Raw genomic sequence first — 12,618 nt, 5'->3', positions numbered from 1 at the left:
GAAAAAACTTTCTCTCTCCTGCTCACTAGTTCACCTTCCCATTAAGAAAAATGAAGTGCATCAGCAATAAAATGGAGATATCTTTTCGGATGCATCCTCAGTGGTGAATTTGAATAAACATTTTCCCCACTCAGAGGAGTTTCTCTGGAGAATAGCAAACAGCCAGGAGACAGAGGTGAAGAGGGGTCAGAAATGGAGTGTGTATTAAGTGCTTATGAGTGTGTATTTGTGAGTGTTTGTGTTTCCAAGTATTTATAGTTATGGAGTGGCTGGTGTTTGTGTGTATGAGAAGTTGGAAGAAAGACTTAACTGAAATGGCAGTGTGTCTGTATGTGTGTATTTAAACTGAGCTGATTGTAAGATTCGGGCAAAAGGACTGTGGAGACATTGAACCTGCAGGTGGGCAAAAACAGTTTCCATCTTAAACCTTTTAGCAGTGAATCATCCAAAAATGCACATAGGTAGAAATATAGACTCTGTATATGGAAAGAAAGCAGGAAGGAAAAGTACTGTGAGATCATTTGTTTGAAGGAATCTGATATTATTTTTCCATATTCAGTGATGATCACATTTTGCAGTTTACACCCTCTTAGGCTGATGACAGTCTAAATCTCGCTGTCCCTCTCTCCTCGTTCAATCCTCAGAACAGGAAGCCATTTTTAAACCTGTTAAGTGAATGAGACACAGTATGTGGTGAACAACAGTGTTTAGTTTAATGAGATACTTGTACATTTTTAATTAAAAAGTACAGGGACACCAGGTAAGTACCAAATGAGAGATCCCCACTAATACAGAATGCTTTTGGATGTTGTTTGAGCCTTGGTTGAGCAGTGATTCAGAATGATACCAAATGGCTCTATTTACTTTGTGATTCAGGTCATTTGCATGTGCTTTGTTTATGCTTAAGTTTGGTGTTTTAAGTTTAGTCACTTATTGATTAGTAACATGACAAACAGCTTTAAGTTTACATTCCCAAGTGTTACCTTGATAGTCACTTGGATACATCTTCATTCACAGTACTCTAATCCAGTTATTTAAAGCTTTTCTGAATATAGATAATAAATAAAGCAACAATAAAGCTTTAAAGTGGTTTTGAAGTTGAGAGAGGAATTCAGAAATACCAGAGCACGGATGAAACAAGACGCAGCAACAGTTAGTCACTAGCTATGTGTATTATCTGTTGTGAAATTAGACTCTTTGTAGCAACACTACACATCTACTAATATATTTTCACTCCTACTTCTTGCTTTATTTTTTTTTTTCACTCTCGTCCTTTCTTCGTTTTGTCCATTCATCACCTTTTGCTTCATTCCATCTTTGTATTTCATCCCCCATTCTCTCATCCCTCTGTCCTTTTTTCTCTCCCTCTGTTTAATGCTGTATCGCACTACTCTTCCTTTTCTCTCATTTTCTCTCTCTCTCTCTCTCTCTCTGGTTGACAGAAGGCGTTCAAAGACACCAGTCAGTATGTGGTTGGGGAACTGTCTGCGCTGGAGAGCGAGCAGAGGCACATAGATGCCCGAGCAGCTCGCGTGGAGAAGAGGCTGCGCTATCTCATGGACACAGGTACCCCAAGCCCAATTACACTGGAAAAACTGTTTCGGCAAATTGAGCGTATGCACGCACATACACACGTATGTACACTCGGGGAGTTTGTGTGTGTGTGTATTTATGTGTGCAGTTGTGTGAGAGAGAATCTTTGAAGCCCCCCCTTCTCCCTCTTGGTTGAATGTTGTGCGACGGCGCGCTGGGTGGATATGAAAGGAGGGGATGGGGGTGAGAGAGGAGGTGGAGAAGGGAGGGGATGGGTGGGTGTGGAGGGAGAGAGAGGGGGAGTGTGTCTTGGGGATGGGAAAAGAAGGGAGACCTCTCTGGGCTGGGGTGATAAGGGAGCCCTTCATGGGGGAAACGATAACTGGGTGCGATAGCGGAGCCCCAGCCGAAGTCTCCGCTGCAGCTGTTTGCCAGCCGCGGCCCCAGCCAGCCAGCCTCCACACTATTGAACAGTGTGCTCAGCCATGCACAGCTACACACACATACACCCTCCTTCCCCTAGTACATATCTGGCCTTCATTGATATGCTGTATAAGGAAAGACGGGGGTGAGTTAAAGGGAGAAGAGAGGGAGAGGCAAAGAAATCGGGGGAAAAAACGCAAGGCAACACAACAAGCGCTGACACAGTTCACACATCCACGACAGACACGCAAATGCTTACACACCCACGCATACAAAGTGCAGTCTGGTTTGGCGTACAGAGCTGGATTCGGAAGGTTTTTATTTAAGATTTGGCCAGGGGTAAAGCCTTGTTAAGACATGAGACAGTGTGCCGAGCCAAAAGAGGCCTTGGCTCCGTTAAGTCCCTAACTGAAATTGGAGAATAGCATCCCATTTGTGATACTACACCATCTCATTCCTGTCCCAAGAATGGTTCCAGAAGTGTAAAATTTTGATGTTTGCAAATGTCCTGAAAGTGTAGATTCAATATTTACTGTAGTATTTTAGTAGCACCTCTCATGCTCTTTCTGATATATCAGTGCCTAACTCGGTGGATTTAGCCCCCAGACTCCTCAAAAGGAAACGCGGGAGGATAAAAAAGATGGTTTTTATAAAAAGAAGCTGGAGCAGTGGGAATTGTGCTCACCTTCTTCATCCCATTTGGGTCATGATAGTGAGGCTATCTCCCCTTCATTTGTTGTGTTTGCTTTCCTCCTTTTCACCTCCTGTCTTGCCTCTGTGCCCTCTTCCCTGTTGGAGCACATGCCATTGTGTCAATCTGAAGGACTGTTTCTCCTTCTTCTTCTTCACCCACTGATAACGCAGCTGCTGTCCAGCAAGGCGCCGGGTTATTTACTTCCACACACCTTCAGCCATAAAGATTTCTCTTTATATAATTATATAAATCTGCGGTCTCCTCCTGAAAAATATGATTTACCAGAAAAGGAAGAGAATGACAACAGGGAAGGTGAACACAAAATAATGGAAGTATATCATGAAGAGAAATTCACCTCAGTTGCCTTTCAGCCCCTTTATAATGTCAGTGTTGATTGAAATTGAGAAAATGTGGTTTCCAGAAGTCAATACGCCGACTACTAGGTGGTGCAGTATTGTGTATATACCGTATAGAACTTTGGCTTTTTCAAGTGCCATAGTTTGTCAGTAATTGAAAAAGCAACGAAACATGTAGAAATAAAGGGCTTTCACATACGGTATGCGCTGTGCTCGCCGCAGGGGCTGGGCGTGGCACAGGGGGAGGAGCATGCACACACACAAATCGCGCACATGTTGGGCACCAGTTGCTAGGTGACCAAAAAGCTTTCCAGGAGGTGTCTAGCTAATATTAACTACTTCTCAAGTAGTGGACTTGGTTGCACGATGTACCTATCTACATGTCAGCAAAAAGCTCTGGCTTTAGTTGATGAAGAGGAGGAGACGATCGAAGAAGAAGAGGGTGTGGGTCCACCAAAATCGGTGTCTCCATTTTCTTTGTGGTCTGTCAGGCTCTCTGCTATTGGACGCAACGTGATGTTGTCACACAGCGCTGCACCCAGGTTGAGCTTTTCTTTTTAACTTCAGCGCAGTGCACAGGGACAGCACGTGCGACCTTGCACCGCGCAACACATACAGTAGAAATGAACGCGATCCATAGTGGAGCGTAGTGTGCACTACGTCCTGTCTGAAAGTCTCTTTAGCCTGCTAGGTCATAAAATATGCATGTTATGAAGGCCATGCTTAGCTGTGACTTATCATTCAATATTTAGGGCACCTTCAAATTGGTACCAATTCCACACTGGCATTGCAGTGCAGCAGTAAGGAAAGACTGATGTCGAGCACCTTGCTCTCTTCCTGAAAGTACATTTCTGTTCCCATATCTCATTTTGCAGCACTTATCCCAGAGACTCATCCAATAGGTTATAGATTGTGCCTTTAGGTTGAGGTCTCGAGGCATCAGAGCGAGATGCACCACTGACAGGTGGTCACTACAGTAACCTTTATCACCTCAGTACTCGGGTCACCTTTCTATAGGCTGTCATAGATAATAGATATTTTTCTCTGCACCCTGAATGTCTGATTGAAGTTGTGGCTGATTGGCTGTAAACAAAGCGTCCGGTATTGATCCATTACATCTGACTGGTGCCTGTATTTTACCAAGGAACATTGTGAGGAAGTTCCACCAGCTACCAACCAGTGTTGATGTTTTATACTGCATCAGCCACAAGCCAATGTCCAGAGGGTCTTTTAGAAGAGCAAGTAGGAGTGCAGTAAAGACCGGATGTGACGGAGAGCAAATAGTGCAGAGTGGAGTTTGTAGCTGCTCATCATGCACTGAGAGAAATACAGATGTCTTTATAAAACAAGTTTCCACTTAGAGGTTACCTGTGCTTTAGAACTGGATGCTTTTTGAAGCACTGAGTAACCATTTCAATGACTATTCCCATATTAACAGTTTTACACACAGCCAGTTTTGTTCATAGACAAAGAGCAGACTGTATAAAGAGGAGATGTACAGAGTGATCATAGCAGTGCATGGGATCGTATGATTCAGACCTCTGGAGATACATTTGGATGAGCCCAGTGGGCAGTGGGGCTGTGATAGTGCACAGCGCTGCAGGACCAGTAGCCAGATGTGACCAGACTGACCAACTGACACATGACTGTTCATCTCACTGCTCCATCAGCACAAACATGGAAAGGTCCACTGTGCTTTAATATCACATGCTTTTACTTTGACGTTCCTGCATCCTGTTTTTCTTTATTTTCATCTCGGTATAAAAATGTGTCATTCTTTATGTTTGCCACAAAGAATTATTTTGAAATTCTTTTTTATTCTTCCTGTTTTATGTAACTTATCCTCTACCTTTTTGTGCTTTCCAAGTCCAGTATTTCTCTCTTTCTGTCTTAGTGCCTGCTTCTCTGCGGCACATTTTATTTGCTTGTTCTTTTTATCCCTGAGAATCTTTTTCTTTTTTCTGCCACCATTGCTCCCCCTTCTTTTCCTCTTTTTCCACACATCTTCTCTCTTCCCCCGTCTCTCCCCTGGTTTAGGCACAATGCAGCATTTTGCTGCATTTTCTATTACGCCGTGGCCCTCCCCAGATGAATCCAAAGTAATTGGGGTGGTTAATTTATTTACTCAGAGGCAGTTCACAGCACATTAAATAATAGAGATAATTGAACAAGAATTGTCAAGTGTCTTCTGATATCAGGCACATTACAGGAGGGAGTGCGCATAAAACTCCATTTCTATGCCCCCATTGTTTATGGTAATTAAGTACACAGATTTATTCCTTGGTTGCCTTCCAAGCTTATGGCAAGCGCCATTGTTGTTTTCTATTAATATGTAATCAGTAAATAGTTTAATTTTCTAATCTGCGGGTGGAGAATTCACTTTCCAACAACTCTTAATTACTGCTGGGCTCTAATGAGTCTCGCCATGCCGATGCAGCCAGCCAATCGGAGGCAAGGCACAGGTCGGGAGGGGAATTTGAATTCCTGCGGCGCCCCCCCTTGACTAATGAACTTGTTATTCTTGCACCACTGAGAGCACTGCCCTTCATACTTGCAACATTAGGCGAATGTTCACCTTCTCCAACAGACAGAATATTTATATAACTTTATTGATTTTATGACTTAGTCTTTAAAGATGCGTATACATTACATATAAGTTATTCATTCTGATTATGATTACAAGGCTGTCTGTACAGTTGTAGGCTATGAAATGTTAAAGTATCATGCAACCTCCTTTCACAGTGCCCTAAACAGCTTGCACACATTGAAAAGCTTGAGCTTTTGATTGCATCATTAATATGTATTTTATATCTGAGCTCATTTTCAGTAGAATTAAGATACTGTTCATCATTATTGTGTTTCTACTGATGTATGTAATCCCTCTGACCTTGGTGTTGTTATTTTTTGAAATGTATTGTTGTACAGAAAAACATATCAAGCACACCTTATTGAATATTCAGCTTTAGGTATGACAAAGCATTCAAATGCATCATGTAGCCTTTGCAGAAAATCCCTTGGCCCGTTTTTGAATATATCTCAGCCACCCCCTACCTGGCCCTTGCACCTATTTACACACACCTCCCATTTCAAATAGCTATATAACCTGCAACAATGGACGCAATTATCCAAATAATGGCACTTAGCCGCACTGCAAAGCTGCCCCTCACCTACTGTGCATTTGATAAGAGATAAACAAGCAGAGAGAGGAGAGAATGAGTTTTAGCTCTCCCAGATTAACATATGTTTAAAAATTGCACTCAAAGCTGATAAGATTGACACAGGTTTTTATGGCGCACGCTCCTTTTAATCTGTCTTTGTGTCTGCAAGTCGACAAGAGGAGAATGGCACAAGAAGGGATCCAGCAAGAGCTTAATATACTTTACACATGGAGCCTATCCCCCTCAGTATCTGAGGAAGGGACTGAACGGACTGTAAAAGCCTTCACACTGGGAACAGCTGCAGTCTGCGTTAACCTGGACTGTGATTGTGTGAAGGACTGCAGAACGTGAACGGCTCAACCTGTGGCTCTAAATCTCACTTGTCCAAACTAAGGCACATTTTTATCCTTTTAATTGTCCAGTTCTTGTCCAAACTAAGGCACATTTTTATCATTTTAATTGTCCAGTTTTATTTGTCAGTGATTAAGTGATTTATGATCAACTGCTCTAATATGTTTCTGGAAGATTTTTTTTGGTGCATTTCTAAATCTGTACTCGCATGTCAGCAGTGTTATAAAGTGTGTGCACTGTTGTAGTAATATTCCTCATGTTTTGAAGTTGGAATCAACATTTGCGTTTTAACTTCTTTATTTTAAAGCTATTTTCCCATTTCTCACAGATCCTGTACTTCTACATAGTTGTAGCACCAATGGTGATGAGGTACGGGCATCGTAGTCACTGTGTGTGTAATGTTTATATTGCTTTGGCATCACGTGAGCTGGCCTCTCGTGCTTTTTCCCCATGCTTGTTGTTCCTATCCCAGCATTGTGACAGCATCAGCTTATAGTTTGATTTAAGCTGCACTACGTGAGTGGCATGAGGACTTCCATACACAAACACCCACATGCACATAAAGTCCTGCCTTGTCTTGTTTCATCACACAAACAGCGTGTGTAGCTTTAAGTATATTATCAGGTCCAGTTCTTTCATAAACATATTGCTGAAGAAGCTTAACATTAATTATTGTAACTTTGGGCAGATTACATTCGTGCCCGCCTTGTAAGCACAGGCAGACTCATCTTGACCTCCTATACAAAAGCTTAAAGACACAAGAATGGCATTTTACCAACTTTAATGGGATAACCAGTCTAATCTTTCAGCACTGAGAGAAGGAAAAAAGTGTTCAGGCTTTAATACCCTCCCCAGTTCACAGACTGAAAGAGAGAGGGAGAGAGGTTTCGGTGTTGGCTTTAATCGGGGTTCACTTTGTTTTTCAGGTGCTACGTTGTACAGTTCTGTTTTGGGGGCAGCTGTGGCTCAGGAGGTAGAGCGGGTCGTTTCCTAACCGGAGGATTAGCGGTGCAATTCCTAGCTTGTCCAGTCAACATGTCAAAGTGTCCTTGAGCAAGACACTGAACCCCCAATTGCTCTCGGTGATGCCACCGGTGTATGAATATGTGAGTGTTTGGGAGTGTGAATGGCCGAGTAGTGTAAAAGCGTAGAAAAGCGCTACACAAGTATAAGACCATTTACCATTGTTGGTTTTTGGTTCGTGTTACCATTGCTAACTCTGAGAGACGAGACAGTCCAAGTAACTTCAAAACAGTGCTGATTTATTCAAAGGATCACAGGTAAAATTAACATTACACGCTCAGGTATCTTGCACCTCCAAACTGCAAACATACTGAAACCGGTTTTTCTTGTTGCAATAATTCCTCCTGCTGCACCTTCCTCATGTGCTGTCAATAGAAGTGTTAATGGACAAAACTCAGTCCTTCTATTCAAAAATACTTCTCAAAGCTGTTCTGAATGTATATGAAAGAAATAGCTTTCAAAGCTACAACTTTTTCATCTTTCCACTGCAGCTCAACAAGAAAAGGGGAGTTTTTATACTAAAACACTAATGTTGGGAGATTTTATCTTTTTTTTACTTAGACAAGGTTCATCAGCTTTTTCCTTATCATGTCTTTTATTTCTTTTACATTGAGTGTCTTCTGTCTTTTGAATGCAAGTGCCAGATTTATTTTCCATTTGTCATATGCATATTTGTGAGTCGTGATAACATACCGGAATGAGTGGTATATTTGATGTCCATTAAGAAGGGACATCCAGGTTAAGCCTCTCTGCTACTGTGCATACATCGCCATTGTTGTACCCGGTACTTTTTACCATACTGACTCTGAGAGACAAGACAGTCCAAGTAACTACAAAACAGTGCTGATTTATTCAAAGGATCACAGGTAAAATTAACATTACACGCTTCAATGTGTGAATGTGTATGTCTGTTGGTTAAGTGGTGTGTAGCTAAAAACATTCTCACGACCTCTAGTAACATGTCGTGGCTTAAACATAAGAACCTATTATGGCTAAGGCTACAGTTATACACGTCATTATAATAATATTAACACCCTGTCTGCTGACAGTCATCAACTCTTCTCTCTAGTTATCCTTGACCAGATGTACCCTGTAGAAACTCATAAGCATGACTAAGCATTTAACAGTCTGACTAGACATCCTATCTCCACTAAACATTTCTAATACATAAAGTATCTATCCAATATCTATCTGACTAAAAATACCTAACACCATTTTACTTTGTTGGCCTGAGAAAATGTTCCTCTTCTCCTTCTTGTGAAACTGAATCGGCATTAAGGTTCACACGCTGCTCTCCTCCTGAATCTTCCAATAAAGGTAGACTTGAAAATAAACAGACTGCTGGAGGCTTGGCCTGTTTTAAATTATAATTGAAAGCGAGAGATTGTGACTATTCTTTATCCATAATCACAGACCCAGTTCGTAAGCTAAGCTCATGGCAACTGCGATAGGCAGAGCCACGAGAAGATGCTTTCTTTTTTGAAGCCTTTGGTCATTTTCTTCTTCTTGTTGTCGAGGTTACGAAAAGAGCACTCAATTTCAATCGAATGGTTTTGTATTAGACCACAGTGAAATGTGTTTGTGGTCATCTTGAATTCACTTCAGGAGCAAATGCACTGTTCTTCCCTGTGGGAAAGAAAAGAAATCTAGGGATCACTCCTCTAAAACCCACTGCCTCTTTTCACCTTTGAGGGGACAAAACAAAGGATTTGAGCTTTGTGTGTTGTGCGACTCCAAGGTTCAAATGTGTCAGAACAAAGATTAGCACCCCCCCACAAAACACGCACACAAACACACATACTCCCATTCCCGCTCATGCCCTTAATCTCCTCGGCCATTTGAATGTTTGAGCAGCAAAACAGTTTAATTTGTCAACTTGCAAGGACTCTGCACCAGCGACCAATGCTGAGCTCCAGCCTCCTGTAAGTTTTCTGCAACCCCCCCCCCTCCCCCCACAGGTCCAGCGCAGTGACACCACCCTAACTCCCAGATGTGCACTGCTCCCCCCTTTTTCTCCGGCTCCGTTTCAGCCTTTCATACATTGTTTAACAGTGGGGATGAAAGGGGGATTTTTAGGAAGATTAGGGAATGGGAGGCACTCCTCCCCCCTTTTTCTCCGGCTCCGTTTCAGCCTTTCATACATTGTTTAACAGTGGGGATGAAAGGGGGATTTTTAGGAAGATTAGGGAATGGGATCCTCTGGGCATTGTCTGAGAATCTTCAGATAAAACGAACTGGGTGGATGGAGTCAACGGGAGGGAGGGAGTTTGTTGAGATGGAAGGAAGGGAGTGTAGCTGGTCACCACAACCCAGAGATGTGCAGGTTACATTTATTTGTAAATCAGAGCAGGAATAATTATGACCTACCTCATTTTTTTGTGTGATATTTCAGTTTTTTCCCTCTGTCAAAGATTGTTTTGTCACTGTAGTATTTTTTTTTTTTTTTACATAATCTTCCTGTTCACTTCCTCTAATTCAGTTGAAGTTGTAGTCTCTTTGGAGCAGGCACCCCTCTTTTTTCTTAGCCTGCCAATAATGGGGCTGATGAACATTTTCAGCAGAGGGGTGAGTAAATGGAGAATGAATGGGGGGAGTTGTTGGAGAGAACGGGAAGGTGGACAATGGCCACTTATGATAATCTGTTCCTTATTGGAGCATCCAGCCTGTGCTTTCATCAGCCGCCTCCCTGCCTGAGACCTCATGCAGCAGCCGGTCCAACAGACTGTGCTGCAAACTGCCAAACACATCGTGTGCACGTACAATGCTCTTATATAAGGCAACAAGTAAACAAGATAAGGCTGAGAGAAAAAAAGAGTCTGCAAAGAAGAAAAAGGAATGTAGATTAGGAAATAAAAAATACAGAACTATATATATATGTCCACCATTTACAAACTGCAGCTGAATGACAATTGAATTTCAACCTTGTGGTCAATTAATCAAGGCTTTCTTATGGTAACGGCAGTGGTGGCACTCAACAATGCAGGTTAATGACAGAGGTTTGGCCAGTAATTAAACCATTCACTTGCTAACACAGCAGCTCACCATGCTGCCGTTGTCATCAACCTCCCCCCATACACTCTCCACCTCATTTCCCATTATAATGAGCACTCCAGGCTACAAATACCAACAGCTGTCCTTCCCAGTACATTTCCATTTAAATATCTATTTTAACACTGCAATTTTGCATTTGTGTATTGAATCAATGCTCAGTGCCGTTCCAGTGTTGGTGTCAGTTGTAATGCTATCCAGGATTGAAAGTGTGTGTGTGGTATTAACACATTTATGACACATTAAGGAGTAAATTATGAAGTTTCTTAAATAAACCAGTGTAAAATATTTTTTTAATCTAAATGGAGTTTTTCTATAGTAAAAGGAGACGACTGAGCTGTTGCCCTTAAGCAAACCTCTGCAAGGAGGATGAGATGGACGAGCTAAAGATGAAGAAGGAAAAGAGGAAGTTGCTGTGTAACAGAGACGAGGGGGGAACCTAGTGAATTACAGCACGGATGTAAAAAGGATGACTAATGTTGTTAGCAAAGCCATTACTTGGGCCACTGATTAATTCATTAACTAAATTCATCGTTCGCTTCCCCTCGGCCTCTTGTCACGAGGCGTGTAATATGACACCCCTCAAATTTGTTCTAACATCTACCCTGGGGGGTGGGGGGCATGTCACATTCATACCAACCCCCCCCCACACACACACACACAGACACACACACACACACCTTCTGCTAATGGAGCAGGCGGCGACACTTATGCTAAAAAGACTGCAGCTGTCTGTCAGCTCGTTGGAGGGTGTCCTCCACTGGGGGTTATCACTGCTGACGTAGTCACGCCTTTTCATTCAGAAGTTTCTCTTCCCTTCAAGATTTCATGAAATCAGTGTTACATGCATAATTGTACATTTACAACAGCAGAAAAAAGAGGTTGCAGTAACGGTGACACCTGTGGAAATAGCTAAATTTACTCCTTTATGTAAACAGCTTGACCTGTGTGTGGGCCTTTGTTTAAAGCTAAATGAGTGTTTGTTTCATTTACAATACATTTGTAAACTAAGGCTTAGGATCATTAGAATTTTTATACTGCTGTCACAATGTCTGACAGTACCTACCATGGGTTTATGTACCAATACTGAAAAAGCACTTGAACAATAGTATCATTTAATAGAGAGAAAATTCTTAAATCTTAAAGTTTCCTCAACATAAAGAGCCATACAAGAAATGTGCCAACATAAAATAATCTAATATTGGCAGCATTTTGATTTATGTTGCAAAATATCTTTTAAAAAGTTAAGACATCAAACCTGACCAGATGTTTATTGCTGCTCTTGGTACTTTTGGTAATTTTGGTCTTTACCAAAAAGCATATTGTGATTTGATACCCATCACTGTCATACAAGTGTGTAAAACATGCTAAATCTGACTCCTGGCCAGGATCAGAATCCCTACAGGTTTATGCCAATGTTTGTGTTAAGCTGTCCCAATTAACACTATCAACAGGTGCTAAGGTTTACACTAGCACTCGTGTTTCTCCACCCCTCTAAGCTCCCCAAATGGTTCACACCTCAGTGTGTGTGTAAACACATAGTCAGGGAGCTAAAGCGCCTGGCTTAACCTTAGCAGAGCCCCACCGAGCCCTGGCTTATCTGTGGGTTTCAACAGTGATTCCATAGCACTACCTATAGCAGTGTAGCTGCGTGTGTCGGAGAGGAAGGCGTCAGTGTTTAAGCATAATTTTACAGATATGAACTGATTGTAGTAAAAAGTCACAGACTGGCAGCAGTGAAAAGTTGCACATTTTCTTTTTAAGACAGAATTTTTTTTTGTTATCCTAGCTTCTCAATATCTCATCATCAGTGTGCTGACTTTCTTTTTATGTGCTAGTTTGTGTTAATTACAGGATGACCAGGGCTATTTTTGTTCACATATCTGCTTAAGTGTCACTAGATGATGCTGCTGTCCTCAGTTAAACGACAGGTCTGTCGGAGGTTTCTTTGATTAAAGGTAGTTTTTTCTTCCCACTGTCACCAAGTACTTGCCCAAGGGGATTTGCTGGGTCTTCCTTACAGTGTAGTGTA

The 12,618-nt window shown here is 41.9% G+C and overlaps 1 protein-coding gene across 7 annotated transcripts in view; it reads left to right on the top strand.

The window, feature by feature from the left end:
- Positions 1 to 12,618, top strand: part of ehbp1 (EH domain binding protein 1) — a 124,285-nt gene that overhangs the window by 90,905 nt on the left and 20,762 nt on the right. For all 7 annotated transcript variants that reach the window (XM_020601649.1, XM_020601648.1, XM_020601651.1 and 4 more), the window contains one exon: positions 1,443 to 1,566. In XM_020601649.1, the coding sequence (XP_020457305.1) occupies positions 1,443 to 1,566 (124 nt within the window). The remainder of the gene's footprint in view (positions 1 to 1,442; positions 1,567 to 12,618) is intronic.

This window comes from Monopterus albus, unplaced genomic scaffold (assembly GCF_001952655.1).
Source record: "Monopterus albus unplaced genomic scaffold, M_albus_1.0 scaffold52.1, whole genome shotgun sequence".
Taxonomy (NCBI): domain Eukaryota; kingdom Metazoa; phylum Chordata; class Actinopteri; order Synbranchiformes; family Synbranchidae; genus Monopterus; species Monopterus albus.
This window is presented reverse-complemented; position numbering and strand designations above follow the sequence as displayed.